The sequence below is a fragment of the Pristis pectinata genome, chromosome 8, assembly GCF_009764475.1.
Source record: "Pristis pectinata isolate sPriPec2 chromosome 8, sPriPec2.1.pri, whole genome shotgun sequence".
Classification (NCBI taxonomy): Eukaryota; Metazoa; Chordata; class Chondrichthyes; order Rhinopristiformes; family Pristidae; genus Pristis; species Pristis pectinata.
Genome location: NC_067412.1, coordinates 21484426 through 21505102, shown reverse-complemented (window position 1 = coordinate 21505102; position 20677 = coordinate 21484426). Strand labels below are relative to the sequence as shown.

The following is a 20677-nucleotide window of genomic DNA, read 5'->3' as shown; positions in this document are numbered from 1 at the left end:
GGAGGCCCTGCGGCGACTATCGCAGGCTGAATGACACTACCACCCCGGACCGCTATCCCATCCCTCACATCCAGGACTTCGCAGCGAACTTACACGGGGCCCGCATCTTTTCCAAAGTGGACCTCGTTCGGGGATACCACCAAATCCCCGTCCATCCGGATGACGTCCCCAAGACTGCGATTATCACCCCATTCGGCCTGTTTGAATTCCTTCGGATGCCATTCGGCCTTAAGAACGCCGTGCAGACCTTCCAGCAGCTGATGGACGCGGTAGGCCGAGACCTGGACTTCGTGTTCATTTACTTAGACGACATACTGATTGCCAGCCGTAACCGCCAGGAACACCTTTCCCACCTCCGCCAGCTGTATTCCCGCCTCCGCGATTTCGGCCTCACGATCAACCCGCCCAAGTGCTAATTCGGACTTGACTCTATCGATTTCCTCGGCCACAAAATCACCAGCGACGGGGCAACACCCCTACCCGCCAAGGTGGACGCTATCCGCCATTTTGCCCGCCCTGACACAGTCAAAGGCCTTCAGGAATTCCTTGGGATGGTCAACTTTTACCATCGGTTCATCCCTGCAGCAGCCCGTATCATGCACCCTCTGTTCTCGCTGCTGGCTGGTAAGGGCAAGGACATCACCTGGACTGACGAGGCTGCGGCTGCTTTCATTAAGGCCAAAGACGCCCTGGCAGACGCCACGATGCTTGTACACCCTGGGACTGACGTCCCGACTGCCCTCACGGTAGACGCGTCCAACACCGCGGTGGGTGGGGTACTGGAACAGCTACTTGAAGGCCACTGGCAACCCTTGGCGTTTTTCAGCAAGCACCTTAGACTGCCCGAACTGAAGTACAGCGCTTTTGATCAGGAACTTCTAGCACTGTGTCTGGCAGTCCGGCATTTCCGATATTTTCTAGAAGGCAGGCCTTTCACCGCTTTCACCGATCATAAGCCTCTATGCTTTGCCTTCTCCAAAGTCTCCGATCCCTGGTCAGCTCGGCAGCAAAGACATTTATCCTACATTTCCGAATTCACAACTGACATCCAACATGTCTCCGGAAAGGATAATGTCGTTGCTGATGCACTTTCCAGACCAACCATCCACAACCTATCCTTGGGTGTCGACTACGTGGCCCTAGCTGACGCACAGCAAGCCGACGATGAACTGCCCAGCTACAGAACTGCAGTCTTGGGTCTGCAGCTCCGAGATTTCTTGGTTGGTCCAGGTCAGCGGACCCTGCTTTGCGATGTTGCGACTGGTCAGCCCCGCCCTATAGTCCCTGCAGCCTGGCGGAGACGCGTTTTTGACTCGGTACAGGGGTTGGCACACCCGTCCATCAGATCTACTGTCCGACTGGTCGCCAGCAAGTTTGTCTGGCATGGCCTGCGCAAACAGGTCAGTGAGTGGGCCAGAACTTGTCCGCACTGCCAGACGTCAAAAATCCAGCTACACAGCAAGGTCCCACCACAGCAGTTCGAGCCTACCCGTAGGAGGTTCGACCACATACATGTCGACCTCGTGGGCCCTCTGCCGGTTTCAAGAGGAGCCCGGTACCTCCTTACCATCGTGGACCGGTTCACGAGGTGGCCTGAGGCAACCCCCCTGACTGACATCACAACTGATTCCTGCGCCCGGGCGCTGCTCACAACTTGGGTCTCACGTTTTGGTGTTCCGGCCCACATCACTTCAGACAGAGGCACCCAATTCACTTCCAGTCTCTGGGCTGCATTAGCGAACCTGCTAGGGACGCAGCTGCACACCACCACGGCCTACCATCCTCAATCAAACGGGTTGGTGGAACGTTTTTACCGCCATCTGAAATCAGCCTTGATGGCCCGCCTGAAGGGTCCTAACTGGGTTGACGAGCTGCCTTGGGTCCTGCTCGGCATACGCACTGCCCCCAAAGAAGACCTCCGCACTTCATCAGCTGAGCTTGCGTACGGGGCGCCCCTAGTTGTCCCCGGGGATTTCATACCTGCCCTTCGGGACCAAGGGGAACAACCCCCAGCAGTCCTACAAAGACTGCGCGAGAAGCTTGGCAACTTGGCCCCGATTCCCACCTCACGGCACGGTCAAGCCCCATCCTGCCAGCCCAAGGAACTACGGGACTGTAAGTTTGTTTTCGTTCGCAGGGGCACACCTCGGGTGCCATCGCAACGACCATATGAGGGACCGTTCCGAGTCATACGGAATAACGGATCCACTTTTATTTTGGACATTGCAGGCAGGGAACAGGTTTTCACGGCGGACCGCCTCAAACCGGCCCATTTGGATCTGCAACAACCTGTCGAGGTTGCAACGCCGCGACGCAGAGGCCGGCCCCCTAAGTGGCAGCTGGCACAGCCCACGGACCTTGGGGACTGTATCGCCGGTTCTGGTGGGGGGGGTTGTGTGGTGACTCACCGTCTAGTCGGGCGAACCGGCTCGGCAGTCGGGTCGCACGGCGTCGGAGTGACGAGGCCCAAGATGGCGGCGGGCCTCGTCTTTCCCGAGCGACGGGGAGAACCCGTGCGCGGGAAAGTCTTGATGATGTAGTACTTACGTCATTGCTGGTTGCTTTGGGCGGGAACAGTCTCCCTTAAAGGGCCCGTGCAAGGCGGGAAAATAAACCACATCTTGTTCGACAATCCTCTGACTAGCGTCTTGTTTTATTTCGCGGTAGCAACCGCTACAGGCCAAAGATTTATCTCAGGTAATGCCAACAAATCTTTAATGTTCATCCTCTTTCAAGTTTCCCTTTCATTCAGTAACTGATTGCCATGTCCTCTGGAACTCTGTGATGACAAGGCTTTCCTTTTGTCTCAAAACTTCCCACCTTACAAAGACCTTTCATTACCTACTCAGTATCCCACTTTCCACTGTTCATGGGAAGATGCATATATTTTATAGGTGGAGCAGTTACCAACAGGTAATTGTTGAAAGTAATCGCTATTTAAAGCTGTAATGATGCCTTAATTGGAAACATTGTTTAACACCTTGTTAAAATTAATTTTATTGCAGCAAGTTAATATTTGGAAGCACACTTACCATAATCAAGTTCTGTTGCTGGCCATTTACGTGAAGTCCAGAAGTAAGGGGTCTAGTAAAAATGAGGAAGGTGAGAGGTTATTTATAATTACACATGCAGAAATCTCACATGGCTTTAAATAGCTGGGAGGTTTACAAAGTTTGTCATGTTTAGCCATTCGATGTTTCCTCCCAAATGACAGTTCTTCCTGTTCTAGGATGTTACAGCTTGTGATTGGTGATGGAGAGCCTGAGAAAAGGTGGTTTCTGTTTTCTTTGAATAAAATAATAATTTTCACATCTAGTTGGGGTTTATAATATAAACCCAGTGTATAGATAATATGTTTGGTGACAGTAGTCAGAGTATAAAGCAATTGGTTTTCTATTTTACAATTTTCCCCTAATTAGTACATTAATGGTTAAGGAATAGAAATATTGCTCCATTTTAAATATTGACAGTGATCAGATCAATGACTGATGATACTGTAGCCTCTTGTAAGCCATGATCATACTCCAGCTAGATCATGTACCAGATATTAAAATAAAGTTTTTTTTCCAACAAATGGAAAAGCCAGCATATTAATTATTTTGGCAGATAAAAATTAATCCAATTTCAATTATATTGATTTTATGGTTTATTTTAGCAAAAAATGTGCATATAAAAAGATGACATACAAACATCACAGTATTCAATTTAATATTTTCATTACACATTACATGGGAGCAAGCATATTTAATGTTTTTAAGTGTCAAAATGGCCACTGATCACGATTTTTATGTAAACTCAAAACTGCACCATAATCACCAGATCTTGACTCAACAAGTTGGAGCCTTAACTTCTTCAAATACGTTAAATCTACGGATTTACATAGGGCAACTGAGTTAGTGAATAGATTTGTAATATAGTGTAGTGCTTAAATCACATGTAATGGCTTTCTTGTATTTGGTGAGAGAAGATGGACTTTCAACAAAAGGTCATTGTTGATAATGATATTAACAACATTTAAAAAAAAATATTTTGTAGAGAGATATTTATTTGGCAGCCTCTTATCCCATTTGATATTGGCAATGACGCAACAATTTCTCAACCAGTAAAATATAAAAAAATATTATAATTGAATCACTTTGTTTTGGAGCACTAATCCCCTCAGGGAGCATCCCTATTCACATACAACATTTACATGCTGGCCCTAATTTTGAGGTGTTGCTATTCCTTAGAGGTCAATCTTCATGCAAAGGAAAACTGGTGATATTCCATAATAAATGGCACAAATAAACAAGCTCACAGGAAGCAGATCAGGAAGGTTCAATTGATGTCACTGCAGGAGCAACTTCTATGGACAGGTGAGTTGATAAATGTTCTTTTAAGAAATTTGGGTTTATTAAATTAGGTGACTAAACAATTTACCTTATTATTGTTGCTCATCACTTTTATCATTTTGCAATGTTAATTAGTTATTCTAGTTCATTCTAGCTTGCTAGTCATCACAGAACTTTGAATAAACGGCTTCAGAGTTATTAATGCAGAATCTAGAAAATGGTTAAAAAAAGCATCAAGTCACTAAAGAGGCAGTGATGAGCAAACTAGTGGGTCTAAAGATAAATGAGTCCCCTGGTCCTGATGGGATGCATCCCAGAGTACTGAAAGAAATGGCAGAAGTTATAGGAGAGGCAGTTGTGATAATTTACCAAAATTCCCTGGGCTCTGGGCAGGTCCTGGAGCACTGGAAGACAGCAGATGTCACTCCATTGTTTAAAAAAAAAAGGAGGTAGGCAAAAGGCAGGTAACTATAGCCCAATTAGCTTAACATCTATAATCAGGAAAATGCGTGAAGCTATCATTAAGGAAGAAACAGCGAGACATCTGGTTAGAAGTGGTTCCATCAGGCAGACACAGCATGGATTCAGGAAGGCCAGGTCCTGTTTGACAAACATACTGGAGTTCTTTGAAGATATAATGAGCACAGTGGATAGAGGGGAACAGGTGGATGTTGCACACTTGGATTTCCAGAAGGCATTCGCTAAGGTGCCACATAAAAAGACATCCATAAGGATGCACGTAGTTGGGGGTAGGGTATTAACATGGATAGAGGATTGGTTAACCATTAGAAGGTGAAGAGTTGGGAATAAATGGGTGTTTCTCTGGCTGGCAGTGGTGAGCCGGGTGCTGCAGGGGTCAGTGCTGGGTCCGCAGCTGTTCATGATATACATTAACGATTTGGAAGAGGGGACCGAGTGTAGTGTATCTAAGTTTTCTGATGACACTAAAATGATTGGAAAAGCAAATTGTACAGAGGATGCGGAGAGTCTGCAGAAAGATATAGATACGTTAAGTGAGTGGGCAAGGGTCTGGCAGATGGAGTATAATGTTAGTAAATGTGGGGTCATTCACTTTGGAAGGAAAAATAGAAGATCAGATTATTATTTAAATGGTGAAAGATTGCAGCATGCTGTTGTGCAGAGGGACTTGGGAGTGCTTGTGCATGAATTGCAAAAGGTCGGTTTGCAGGTGCAAAAAGTTATTAAGGTGGCAAATGGAATGTTGGCCTTCACTGCTAGAGGGATTGAATTTAAGAGCAGGGAGGTGATGCTGAACTGTACAGGGCACTAGTGAGGCCTCACCTGGAGTACTGCGTGAAGTTCTGGTCTCCTTACTTGAGGAAGGATATACTGGCTTTGGAAGCAGTGCAGAGGAGGTTCACCAAGTTGTTTCCAGAAATTAGCCTACGAGGAGAGATAGAGTTCCCTGGGACTATACTTGCTGGAATTCAGAAGAATGAGACGGGATCTTATAGAAACATAAAATTATGAAAGGGATAGATAAGATAGAGGCAGGAAGGTTGTTTCCACTGGTAGGTGAGACTAGAACTGCGGGACATAGCCTCAAGATTCGGGGGATAGTTTTAGGACAGAGATGAGGAGGAACTGCTTTTCCCCCAGAGAAGAGTAAATCTGTGGAATTCTTTGCCCAGGGAAGCAGTAGAGGCTACCTCATTAAATATATTTAAGACACGGTTAGATAGATTTTTGCATAGTAGAGGAATTAAGGGTTACAGGGAAAAGGCAGGTAGGTCGATCTGAGTCCACGGCCAGATCAGCGATGATCTTATTGGATGGTGGAGACATAGTTGAAGCTTTTGGGCGTGACCCATGTCCTTCCTTGCTAATTCTGAAAGAAATACTTGGAGCACATTGTGCAGGGATTGATAATGAGACCTGATTATTCAATCAGGCCCAACCATCATGGGGGAGGAGGGGGGGAGCAATTGCACAGACAGGCAAGAGATTGGAGTGACCTACTTGGATCTTTTCTCTCTCAATTCCATGGCTAGTTTCTCTGCAGTTGTTCTGTGGCTGTCATGTGGAGAGTTCCTTAAATTTTAACTTGCTTTGTAGTGGTCACTGCATCAATGGTACAAGACCATAATGCAGAACGAAACCTTAATGGAAGAGAACCTCACAGGTTCCACTTCAGCATGTGATTCAGATGTGCAAAATGCTATTATGCTACTTTGATTGGATTTTATCCAATTTAAGAAATTAGATCTGAATGTGCATTAGTGTTACATGCAACACCTGTTGATAGCACCAAAACATGGTGTACCTCAATTTCCAGGTAAATCTAGGTTCATAGGTTTAAATATTTTTTCTTTATTAGATATTACAAAGTGATGGCTAGTTGACAATTCCTGAAAATGGATGACAAGTTTCTGTATTTGACAGAACACTAGTTAATTTCCATCTGTTAAAGTTTGTGTTTTAAACCCTAGTTTTAAACTAGAAATACTTTATGTATGACAAAGGCATTTCTAAGAGCCAAAGTTCTCTCATATATATTAGCACATTCATCATGCTACAGATAAAAATAAACAGCATAATTACCATTTGGTGGTTTTGTTAATTTCACCAAGTGTTACCTGAAATCTGTAAGGAGAATCATCTGTCCGCAAAATTAAATTCTTTGGATCCTTCAGTGGGTAAATGTAACCATACTTTATTATTAAGTCACCAAGATGAAATGATTCTGCAGGGAAGGAGAACTTTCCAATTAATTATAGTTCATTGTTGACTTAAACAGTTAGCCTAGATATTGCTCACTACAATCTGAATCTCAGAATATAAAACACCATTGGCAAGTTTGCTTCCAAAGAGCTAAGCCAAGTTTTTTTTTAAAAAAAGAAATACCATTCAAAAATCTGCAAGGTCATTTGGCTTATTTCTAAGTGAGAGAGATGGTAAAACATGGAAGTAATAATTCAAATCAATCCCAAAGCTATGAATCATTTACCAATGTTATCAAAATTTCCAAAATTAGAGCTCAAATATCACGGGTAATTCTTCTCAGGGATGAAGTGAAATTGGTACTGCCAGCTTATTATCATGATCAATATTCAAACAAAACAAGCACATTCCAATGATGGCACTAACACACTCCCTTATTTCTTGCTGGAAAAACCTGAACACACCCATGGAGGTGACAGGATGCTATTACTGGAGATGTTGAATCTGTCTATGCATCTTCTCCAATATTATAGTTGTGCCCTTGACCCCGACAGAAGTCATCAGCTTGGTCTGAAAGAGATTCTGCTTTCTACCAAGCATCTTCAGTCTGGCTTGGTTGGCACAGAGGACTGGCACAGATTGAATGGGTTTTGGCAGCAGCCAGCATGCAAGAGGGCCCTGGTGAGCATAAAGTGCAGCCTGTGGTTGTAACTAATTGTATATTAAGCAGGTAGAAAATGTAGTGCTATATATTTTTTTTATGTTATGTGATTGTTATGCTATGTCATACATTTCCCTTTTAAGAACACTATATGCATTTCCTCTTTAAGGATGCCATGTACAATTCTGAGCATGCCTTGTACCATGTTTATATCTATAAAGAACACTGAATCTGTATATTATAGATATAAAAGGTTAAAACAGTTGTTATTAGAGTACAGCATTTTATTCTGAGCTGAAGATGAGCAATGCAATCTACTGCATGCAGCTCAATGAAAGCATCCTTGGTGAAGTGGCCTGCCAGGTTACTCCTTTGTAAGACAAACAGACGAAACTGCAGGTTGATGACATTTACCTGTAGGTCGGGCAGTAATTATTGCCATGAGTGAATCATGATGTTAATATTCGGCATTAGCAATGTAAATAGGTTACGCTCTGGAGCAAGGACAATAAACAAGGGATAAGAGTGACAAAGGCCAGAAAGATGGGTGGGGAGGAAAACATCTGCTCGAGTCTGTTAACTGCCTTATATGGAACTGATGAGTCTCAACCACTCTTAAAAGATTAATAAAAACTTGCCAGGACTAGACATCATTCGAGAAATTACGTGCTGGAATAAACCTTTGATTGCTCAGACTTCATGAACTTGCAAGGGGTCTTGTCCCATTAACTATTGGGAAAGTTGTCAGGGCCTTTGGGAGCTTGGTTGCAGGTGCCAGATAAAATGTTGACATCAGGAGACAGCTATGTTTATGTACTGCCCATTAAACAGGGAGGTTAATGCGAGCCATCTCAGAAGATCTGAACTAAGAGAATGGATCTGTGGGTTAAGTGATCACAGGTGGTACAGCATAGAATAACAGTTTAATAAAATTATATTGTTCCTCGAGCAAACAGGGCAAAGGGTGACTGATTATAATGTAAAAGAGGAAGGATTCTGTTTCATAATTGAAAGAAGTGACTACAGTTGGGCTGTGACTGTACTCCATGGCCAAAGGCCAAGGGTGGAGACCCCAAGGGGTCACTCACTGATGTATCGGTGGATAAAAATATGAAAAAGTAAGATACTTGAAGGTGACTGGGACCCCATGTGGATTCAAGGCAAACAATGAATAGTAGGAAAGACAGCCAAAAAAAGGGGAGGAAAAAGGAGGAATATTTTACATTGGCGTTATTTGGGAATGTGTCAATCTTGGAGATCTGAGATAGAAATACTTTTTCATGAGAGGGGAAAATTAGCAAAAGAGAATGAAAAAGCTATGAATAAAACTCATCCTTGTATATCAGTAGCAAGAGTAGTCACCTAATGACATTTCCCCAGGATAGCCCCCGAGGATGAAGCCATCAGATATGAAAGGATAATGATAGCTTCTTTGGGAAAGGACTAAAGGCACAGGGCCCTCCTCAGGACAAGTCCTGGGAACCAATCAGCCCCAGTAATATCATTATACTCCTCTTTGCTCCTATAAATCATTATTACAATAACCATTCATAGGCATTTTACCCAGAAGATAACAAATAATACTTATGGACCTAGGTATTTTTAAACTCAAAAGGTAACACAGAAGATGAGAAAAAGAGAAAAAACATCATGCATTGGAAAGACATTCATTGCCTGGACATCCATCATGGACACGGATTGGCCAGAAGGTGATGATCAGAATTATCATTCAGTTAATGCTGCAAATCAATTGATGTTAGGAAATAGGTAGATACTATGAGTGACCTAATACCAAGGGGAAACTTCCACCAAACATGCTGAAAGGAAATACAAGGCATGTGAGGAATTCTCAGGAGTAGAAAACAGAGTGCAGAACAATGTGTTTGTGTCCAAACATGCCAAGGAATGGAAGATGGAAACTGGTCACAAGTAAAACCTTGTAACTCAATCTGCTTCTACCAGGAAGAAAACACTCTTCAATATTTTGTTACAGACAAACCGGCAACACAGTGGCATCTGGTGATATGAGCAATAATAATTCACATTGTTCTCCTCTTCAATCACATTAGCTTAGGAGGCTTCCACCATATATATTGATAGGGTTACTGGCCTACACCCTAGGGCAGTAAGAGAATGGGCAAGGAAAGCTAGTATATGGACATTAGATAGAGTCAGTTCTGACAAACACCAAGAATGGGACACTTCTCCTGATTGTAAACCAACAGCCAATGGGTAGGTATTGGTTTATTATTGTCACTTGTACTGAGTTACAGTGAAAAAAAAACTTGTCTTGCAATTGATCATACAGGTCAATTCATTACACAGTGCAGTTACATTGAGTTAGTAGAGTCCATTGAGGTAGTACAGGTAAAAACAGTAACAGTACAGAGTAAAGTCACAGCGACAGAGAAAGTACACTGCAATAAGGTGCAAGGTCACAACAAGGTAGATCGTGAGATCATTGTCCATCTCATTGTATAAGGGAACTGTTCAATAATCTTATCACAGTGGGGTAGAAGCTGTCCTTAAATCTGGTGGTACGTGCCCTCAGACTCCTGTATCTTCTACCCGATGGAAGAGGAGAGAAGAGAGAATATCCCGGGTGGGTGGTGTCTGATTATGCTGGCTGCTTCACCAAGACAATGAGAGGTAAAGACAGAGTACAAGGAGGGGAGGCTGGTGTCCGTGATGCGCTGGGCTGTGTCCACAACTCTCTGCAGTTTCTTGTGGTCCTGGGCAGAGCAGTTGCTGTACCAAGCCGTGATGCATCCAGATAGGATGCTTTCTATGGTGCATCGGTAGAAGTTGATGAGAGTCAAAGGGGACAAACCAAATTTCTTTAGCCTCCTGAGGAAGTAGAGGTGCTGGTGAGCTTTCTTGGCTGTGGCATCTAGGGTTGACTGGTGGCAGGATAAATGCAGGAGTAATGTAACGCTGTCCAAGTTGGTAGTATTGTAACACTAAATAAAATTTCCTAATTTGTAGGAGAATGGGACAAGGCAGCAATTGAAATGATACGAAAGGTCATAATAGTGAGATCGCAATGGTACGAGGCAAGAACAGCACTGGGACATGAGGATGTGTGTGCAATTCCACCAAGTGGACAAAAGGAAGTAGTGACAGTGTTGGTAAACATCCAATGGAGAGTTTTTGACCTAAAACATTAAAAATTTTCACAGATGCTGCCTGACCTGCTGCATGTTTCTGGCATTTTTTTTTATTACTCTATCCCATATCTATATTTTCTTTCATTTTCAATTACTGGTGAACGTCATGAATGGTTGGGCTATTTGTATGGGGTTGAAGATTGGAAGGACAGTATTGTCAGGAAAATATTCAGATAGTTTTATTATTTGTTATGATAAGTAATATTTTAATTTGACAAACATTTGTAAAAATCCCACTCAAATGTCCAGCTGGAGGCAAGGTGCAGCATTACAGTGGAAAAGATTGAGAAAATTTTGGGGACAATGACGCAGTTTGTTCTGCACTGAGGAGATTGGGTTTATTGTGGACCCATTTGTTAAGATCATGGCTTATGTGCCAGCCTGAGGCAGACACAGGATGAAGACAATGCATATAAATAATTTCAATCAGGCACAATCTTTCCACATATATCCAAAGTGAAGGCCACTACAACCCCTTATGTTTAAACTATGTACAGGAGAGCCTGGTAATGCCATTGTCACATCCAATGTTGGTCATTGCTCTCATGCACTTGGATTACCAACTCTTGTATAATATGTAGGAACTTTCTCAAATTTAAGTGTTTGCAGCAGAAAATGAATGAATTCTGCTGAACCATAAAAGGAACCAACTGCTGCTGCCAAACATCTTTTAATTAAGGAAAGAAATCTCAAATGATCAGGATAACAAAACAAGCTTCAATTCTAGCTCAGTAACTTCCATTCCCTTGGGTTAGAAAGTTAAATAGAGATAATTTAACTACATTCCAGTACTTTGGGCCATTTCAAAATATCCTTTAAATCCCAATTTACATCTAATCTAACCACACAGGATGGTTTGGTCTGCCTTTGGGGCCTTTGCCTGGGTTAAAATGTACGAGCAGAAATTACATTTATCATTCTGCAATATATTGAAAGCACATTTTTTGCTCATAACTGCACAGGGTACACTGTACAATTAAATGTCAAAAGTTAAAATTGAAGCTCCAATTTTCTCCTCCAACAGCCAATATAATACTGAAGGCAATTGATCTTACATTTCTTACAACTGAGGTCAAGTAACAGACATAAAGAGTTTTTAGACAGTATTTTCAAACCACTTTGGGGAATTTTATGGTAATACTGAAACAGAATTAGATAGGTGGGCAAATGGAATTGTCCGAGAGCTAGCATCAGCTTGATGGGCTGAAGAGCTTCCTGTGTTGTGAAAAAATGTGAATAATTAAGTGATTAATTAATTTGGGTAACTGAACTATGAAAATCAATTCAGCTCCAGTGATATTTTTCTGTTATTAAATACCAAGCTTGGCTGTCTAACACTGAGGTGATTAATTCCTGGCAGAAAAATAATTATTAATTAAACTAGTGCTCAGTGTTCATTATTGCAGCTCAGGGGATGAGTGTTTCTTCAAAACACTCACAAGCTTCATCAGACATTAGAAGGAATTATTTTGGAATGACTCACCTTTTCCTTCTCTAATCACTGAGGAAGTTATATAGGTGGCAGAAACACTTCCTATGTTATTCTAAGTTTTCCGCTCCCAAATAATATGGGAGCAAGGCAGAGGGAAAATGAGAGCTAGTTTGTGCCTTCTGTTCAGCTCCTTAACAGCAGTGTATCAAAACTTCTATACCATTTATGCTGGGTACATCCCAACCAGGTTAAAAGGGAGGCAACAATGTGAATTAAAAGGTAATTAAAGGCAGTGCCTTTGCGGAAAGCAATTGTAGACCAGAAATAGATTACCGTTAAAAAGGTCCTGTGGCCACACCTTTGACAGGTCACTTAGACATTATCTGTCTTAAAAGGCTTGTAACATCAAAGAAGTTCCTTATCTTTGACATTTTGCTGCTTCAGTACTTGTTGTCAATTGATTATCTTCATTAAATGAGACAGCGAAACAGTTACTAAAGCTTTGGGCTAATGGTACAACCTCCAAAAGGCCATCACAAGCATGAAGAGACAATTCTGGACTAAACCAGAGTCACAGCCAGACGTTCGACAGTTGTGGTAGAATTTGCATGCCATCACTTCCTACAAAGTGAAAATGGGTAGCACAAGCGGCAACAATGCATCAATTCTGGATGAGCTCAATGCCTTTATGCACATTTTGAAAGGCAGAATAATCACACTCCTACACGAGCCCCCACATCTCTGGGCAACCTTGTGATCTCCATCTGCGAGGCTGACATCAGGGCATCCTTCAGGAGGATGAACCCATGAAAAGAGTCTAGCCCAGATGGTGTACCTAGCTGAGCACCGAAGATTTGTGCAGACCAACTGGCTGGCACATTCAAGGACATCTCCAACTTCTCGTGTCTGCAATCTGAAATTCCCTCCTGTTTCAAAAGGGCATCTACAGTACTGGTGACCAAGAGCAGCATGGTGACCTGCCTCAATGACTACCATCCAGTAACAGTAATATCCAATGTAATGAAGTGCATCGTGATGTTAGTTATGGCGCAAATTAACTCCAGCCTCAAATGACCTGGATCCCCTTTGATTTGCCTATCGCCACAACAGGTCAACAGCAGATGCTATTTCACTGGCTCTCCACTCAGTTCTGTATCATCTGGACAACAGTAATGTATACATCAGACTGCTGTTCATCAACTACAACTTGGCATTGGACACTACCATCCCCTACAAGCTTATCATCAAGCTCCAAGACCTCTGCCTCTGTACCTCCCTTTGCAACTGGATCCTTAACTTCCTCATCAACAGACCCCAATCAGTATGGATCAGTAACAACATCATCTCCTTGCTGATCATCAACACAGGTGCACCTTAAGGCTGTGTGCTTAGCCCCCGCTCTACTGTCATTATACCCATGACTGTATGGCTGAGCAAAATTCCAATACTATCTACAAATTTGCTGATGACACCCTTGTTGTTGGCTGAATCACGGGTGGTGATGAATCAATGTACAAAAATGAGATAGAACATCTAGTTGAGTGGTGCTGCAAAAACAACTTCATGCTTTACATCAACAAAACCAAGGAGCTAATCGTTGAATTCAGAAAGGGGAAGTTGGGAGACCGCGTACCAGTTCTCATTGGTGGGTCAGAGGTGGAGAGAGTAAGCAGCTTCAAATTCATGGGTGTCATACTTCTTGGAACACCAGTCCTGGGCCCAGCACATTGATGCAATCACGAAGGCAGTGCGTCAGTGCCTCTACCTTCTTAGAAGCTTAAGGAGACGTAGCATGTCATCAAATACTCTAACAAACTTCTACAGGTGCACTATTGAAATTATCCTAACTGGATGCATCCCGGCCTACTATGACAATTCCAATGCACAGGAATGCAAGAGGCTGCAGAGAGTTGTGGACACAGCCTGGACTATTGTGGGCACAGCTCTCCCTAACATTGACAGCATCTACAGGTGCTGCTGTCTCAAACAGGCAGCATCTATCATCAAGGATCCCCACCATCTGTGTCATGAACTCTTCTTGCTGCTACCATCAGGCAGGACGTACAGAAGCCTGAAGTCCCACACCACCAGGTTCAGGAACACCTAATTTCCTACAATCATCAGGTTCTTGAACCTATCTGCACAACTAACTACCTCAGCAATGGAACTCTATGGGTCACCTCTTGCACTACCATGGACTTGTCTTTAATTTTTTTGCACTAAGTTCTTGCTTTGGTGCAGTCTTTTCTCCTACTGTATGGTATGATTTTATGTATAAAATATGTATAATTTATATTGTGTGTGTTGTCTGTACTTATGTGCCTGTTATGTTGCTGCAAGCAAGTTTTTCATTGCACTGTATCTCACTATACTTATGCACATGGCAATAAACTTGTTCTCTGATTCCGCAATTCAAGTCAACTTAACATGAAAGGAAGTTATTTGGCCAACTGTGCCGGTGATTTTTTTTTGAAGAACAAAAGTGGTCTTATTCATTCCTCAATATTGCACTGCAAAGTTCAGGAAGTGCATTAAAGAACACAAAAAGAAACAGGCTGTTTTTAAAAATAAAAACTCCCTCATGAGGAAAAACATGTTTTCAGCAACATCAAGCCCTCTTAAGATCTTAAATCTTTCAATTAGATCACTTAGCAGTGTTCTAAACTCCAATGAGTACAAGCCCAACTTGCTTAACCTTTCAACTTGAAACAAATCCTTCATCTTAAATCAACTGGAATCAACTTAAATATTCCATGCACTACATCCAATCCAAGTATATTTCTCTCTTTTTTTTGAAAAAGGAGACCAAACCTGAATGCAGTGCTCCAGGTGTGCTCTCAACAATGCCCTGTACTGTTGAAGCACAAGCTTGCCTAATTTAAGTCTATCCAACTGTGCTTGTGATTTTTTTTTAAAAAGAACAAGGAGGTGACTTTATTCACTTCCCCAATATAGGATTGCCATGTTCAGGCAGTCCATTAAACAACATGTCTACAAAAAAAAACAGGCTGGCTTTAAAAATAAAAATCAAGCACGTGCATCTCTTCAGCTGTTCCTGCTAATCTTTGTTCAGTTTCTCATTACTTACTCCCTCTATATAGGTCATGATTTTGGACATGGCTACTCAAATCTTCTCTTCATCTTTTGCTTTCCAGACTGTTGGAGAATAACCACAATCTCTTGCTAATCTCTTCACACACACTTAAATACCTCATCCTTCACACTATTGCAGTAAATATGCACTCCACCCTCCTACATTACATTGCCCTGAATTGACACAAATATTCTAGTTGATGCTTAACTTGTGTTATAGATGCTTAGGGTTGTTTTCTTGCTCTTATACCCCAGATCAAAATGCCTTGGTCATTTCCATTTTAAATGGGTGATAATCTGAGATTATGTTGTCAGATTCTAGACTCCTTCGTGAGGAAAAACATCTTTTCAGCAACAGACTTAGAGCCTTCCCAACATCTTCCCAAGCAATCCTCCAAACTCCAATGAGTATAAACCCAACTTGCTTAATGTTTCCTTATAAAACAAATCCTTCATCCCAGGAATCAATTTAAACATTCAATGAACTATATCCAATCCAAGTGTAGTTCTCCTTAAAAATGGAAACCAAAACTGAATGTAGTACTCCAATGCTCTCACCAATGCCCTGTACAGCTGTAGCAAGACATGCCTAATTTAGTAGTCCATCCCTTTTTCAATAAAGATAAATGTTCTGGTGCCTTCCCAATTACTTGCTGTACCTGCATACTAACTTTGTACATGTGGACATCCTGTTTCCACTGTACTGCAGTACTTTAGTTTTTTTTCTCCATTTAAATAATATTCTGCACTTCTGTTCTTCGAAAGTGGATAATCCTGCATTTCCCCACATTATAATCCATCTGCCACATTTTTACCTATTCACCCAACCAATCTATATCCCTTTGCAGATGCTTGGAGTCCTCCTCTCAACTTGCTTTCCCACCTATTCCTTTCGTGCTCAGCAAATTTGGCTACAATACACAAGAATCTCTTAATCAAAGTGATTAATATGACTAAATAGTAGAAGCCCCAGCACTGACCCCTGTGACAACCCATTAGTTACAGCTTGCCAACCTGAAAATTGCTCATTTTCAACTGTTTTTTTGTTAGTTAGCCAATCCTTTATCCATGCTAATATATTTTTCTCTATCCCACAAATTCTTACCTTGTGCTGTAGCCTGCAGTAAGGTATGAATGCCTTCTGGATACCTAAATAAACTACAGCCAATCTTCAACTGCTTTAGCACAATGGACAGAGCATTAAAAGGAACATACTTTCTTCAGCTGCCCCATGTGCTGATGCCTTTTTATTCACCTTGCTTCTCAAAGAAAACTGTCAGGAACAATGTTCCTTTCATAGAGCCATGCTGATTCTGCTCAACTGAATTATGATTTTCTCAATGCCCTTCCAATAGATTCCAGGATTTTCTCAATGACAGATATCAGGCCAATTGTTTCCTAGTTTGTCTCCTTCCTTCCTTGAATAGAGTCATTACATTTGCAGTTTTCCAGTTCACTCAGACCTTCCCAGAATCTGGGAAATATTGGAAAATCACAAATAGTGCCTGCACAATTAAGTCCATTCACTTAAGATCATCAGCCACATGCCTTAAGTTCCATTTGTTTGCCTGATAGTATTTCTCCAGTGATGGGATCATTTTTAGTTCCTCCCTCCCATCCTCCCTTGATGTTCTACTATTAACAAGATGTTCTAGTGTCTTCCATCTGTCTTCATAGTACAAAATATGTGCACAAAATCTCTGCCAATTTTAACAATCTCATCCTTTATGGAAAGAATTTATCTAGGTCCTCCTGAGGAATTATTCTCATTGTTATCAACGGTTCTGAATTTTGTGTAATTTACAAACAAAATAAATGTTGATATATCCAATTGCAGATATTTAACATACATTATAAAGAGCAATGGTCTCAACAAATGCTTTGAAATACAATTTTTTTCCACAAGTCTTCTCTTCTGTTGTATTGGCAATTTTGTATCCATGCTGCCATTCTCCCTTGAATACCATAGGCTTGAAAGTTGCTTTGTGAATGAAATAGTATTTTGTCAAACATCTTTGGAAGATGCATATATACAATGTCACCCACACTATCCTCTTCAAATCCTCATCAAAAAATCAAGTTAGTGAAACATGATTTGGCTTTAAATTAATGCTTATTTTAATTCTTCAGCCCATCATTTTCTAAGCATCAATTATATTTTCCTATGTTATTGACTGAAAGTATTCCTTCATTAACATTATGCTGTAAATTTTGGGTGGATCTTTTGACCCCAATGAACTTCTCTCAGGAATGAGCAATATGTCTTATGGCAGATATGGGTTGATTCCTGTTTCATCCAAGATCCAATCAAAATAAATTCAAAAAACCACCAACAATCACTTCTAGAGCATCTGTTCCTGGATTAGTCTTTAATACTTATAAATGCTTGTAACTGTAAACTGTAGTATGCCAGAAATCCGATTATCTCCATTTTCCAATCGACAACAGAAGTAGGTCATCAGTGATGACAGACAATATTCCAGATAAATGGGTACAGTACACTGGGATAAATCTATTTCCTAATTTGCCTATAGTATTAAATCACTATGGTGATACTATAAATTATTCAAATACTGCCAGCTTGATTTAGTCAAGTAATTGCTCCTGTAGAGAAACTAATCAATGCTTAGACTGACATCAGTATTCATGCAGGTTTATAAATGAAGATGGTTTTTGTAATAGGGGATTTAGGCAAGATTCCTGTAGTGGTACAAGGCTAAAAGGTCCTGAGAAAATACTGTTGTTAAAAGTTCTGTTCAAATGTTAGGATGATAGATATCATCAGTGTTAATTCATTGGCATCTCATCTTTTAGACAGCGAGGATAGGTGACCAGGAAACCTATTGACATGGCACAAGGACACAATAAGAGGAAGAGTAGGTCATATCAAGTATCACAAGGTGGCTCAACAGATGAGTACCTGATCCATTTTCTATGGCAAGCTAGTTTTCAACTGGGGTAGTTGGTTGGTGACATTTGTCCCAGGGTTATACAGAGAAAAATCAGAATTCTTGCTTAGGATAAATTTGTAACCATATCACATACAAATAATACTTACCAGACTGAAGTACTGACAATTTACTGGGACCTCCTGAATCAAATCCCAAGCAAGGATTCAATGTGTTAACAAGGGAAAGAGAAAAGTTGATGGAAAAATATAAAAAAGAAAATAGTAGACAAGAGAAACAGTAAATGGACAAGCAAAGAACTAAAAATGCAGGAAACAAAAATAAATTTCTGCAGGACTTCCACACCTCTGACATAATTTTAGAACATAGCTTTGAGATTGTATATCTTCCACAAACATTAAGTAGACAAGTGCGAGAACAAAGAAATTCAAACCCCTTATCTCATTGCACTATATTTTGTTAAGTACAATTTCAGACATTTTTTATTAATGGGGTGGTGTTTCATGGGAAAGAGTCAAGTAATTTAGGCACTGCAGAACTATTAAGAATGTGGCCCAAGAATGCTCGAGGGCAGGCATATCCTAGACAACAGTCTACTTTTTCTGCAAAGCTCCAAAAGGAGCATCGTCATCCTGTGTACCCCTGATCTGGAAATCAAGTCGGGGTACAAAAGTAACCAAAGCCATAAAATGCCCAAGTAAGTTTTATGAGTGCTGTAAAACATGCCGTAAATGGTCAATATTTCATTTCACTCTGAAGAACAAAACAATTTTTAACTGCATAACTTTGGTTAAAAAAAGTGTTAGGCAATTGAATGAAGGCCACCATGCATAGAACACCAGCCCATTGTCATCCAGCTGGACAGAGAGCCCTTGGCTGATACCACACTTAGTTGAAGCTTGTCGTCCAATGATTTCTCTTCCCCACACTGTTAGCTCTGAAGTTCCCTCACGATGTTCTCTTATTTCTAGCTACACACTTCCTACTGAAGCAGCATCCAAAAGGTAGATGTCAGATTCCATGAGTACATAATGACATCATTCTTTACCTTCCCACAATACATGTATACCTCTCTTTAATCCAAATTGTCCTCCTGTTAGTGTGACATCCAGATGAACTGCATTTTCCTACATCTGGGAAGACCAAAATCATGGTCTTTGCACACAAATGACTCCATGACACTAGCTTTCATCTCAGGATGAACCAAACAGTTCCCAACATGGACATTTTCTTTGACCCAAACTGAGTTTATAATCCTATATTATCTCTGTCAAAAGTACTTTCACCCAGCTAATGTTACTGTCCTGCTGAAACTTTTGTCCCTACTCATGTTAGAATAGTGCATTCCAAAGCTTTCCCAATTTCCATCTTCCACTTCTTAAAAAAATTGACCAATTGAAAACTTTGCTACCCCAATATCCTGACCTTCTCTATTCAAATCATTTGTTCTCTTTGCTTGCTGAATTGCCAACAACTGGAATTTTTTCTAATTTTATGATGCCCAGTTACACGTCAACACCATTCTTGAAACTGCATTAAACACAGTTAAACTGTTAACACTTCCATTTTGAATGTAACAGATTTAAGTACTTTTGCAATGTTGCTAAAATTAATGACCAGACAAAATCATAACTCTGATTCTTAATGAATTTACTGAATGTGGCCACTTGTGCAATAACATGTTCAATTATACAGGGCCAGATCTTTCAGAAATAATAACAGTACATTAATCATATATGGTATTATTAAACTACAAATTGCCCACCAAGATTTGTCCTAGTATAAACCACAGCATTCTTTGTACACTGAACTATAGACGCTTACAACAGCTTTAAGAATTTTAAACAATAGCTCTTTAAACGAATGTATTTATTGATTGTTTTGGTTAAAATGGTCACATGTAAATTAAAAAAGGTTAAAGTTCAAAAAGAGCCACAAGACTCCACAGCAATTGCCATGTTCCGCATAAGATCTACAAGCTGTTTCAATTATCAGTATGTTTTAGGTATCTCTCAGGTGTATAATCTTATCAACATTACAAAATGGTTCTATTGACCAAACAGGCAATCTTTGAAGAGACAAGGTAATAAATTAGACATTAGATTAACTCTCCGAATTTAGTAACACCAACCCTGAATTTCCTATGATTTTCAGCTACTGGTCAATGTACAGCCAATGCATAGAACAGCGAGGGTGAGGAAACTTAGAGGTGTCATTTTGCAACAGACAATGGAAAAGCGTTCAAAGGTCAATTCAAAGGAAGTGTGGATGTCACCAGCAAGGGAGCAGCAAGCAAAGATGGACTGAAGCTACTGGGAAATTCCAAGCCAAGAGAGAAAACTGACTTGCTTACAGTACTGCACAGGAAAATAAAGATATTTTATGTCTATCCTAGACTAGAC

General features: G+C 41.0%; 1 protein-coding gene across 1 annotated transcript in view; it reads right to left on the bottom strand.

Moving 5' to 3' along the window:
- The window catches only part of rgs11 (regulator of G protein signaling 11), a 96733-nt gene that overhangs the window by 56450 nt on the left and 19606 nt on the right, over positions 1-20677 (bottom strand). Inside the window, exons 3-4 of the mRNA XM_052021320.1 lie at positions 6929-7035; positions 3033-3084 (exon numbers count right to left, since the gene is read on the bottom strand). Coding sequence (XP_051877280.1) covers positions 3033-3084; positions 6929-7035 — 159 coding nt within the window. The remainder of the gene's footprint in view (positions 1-3032; positions 3085-6928; positions 7036-20677) is intronic.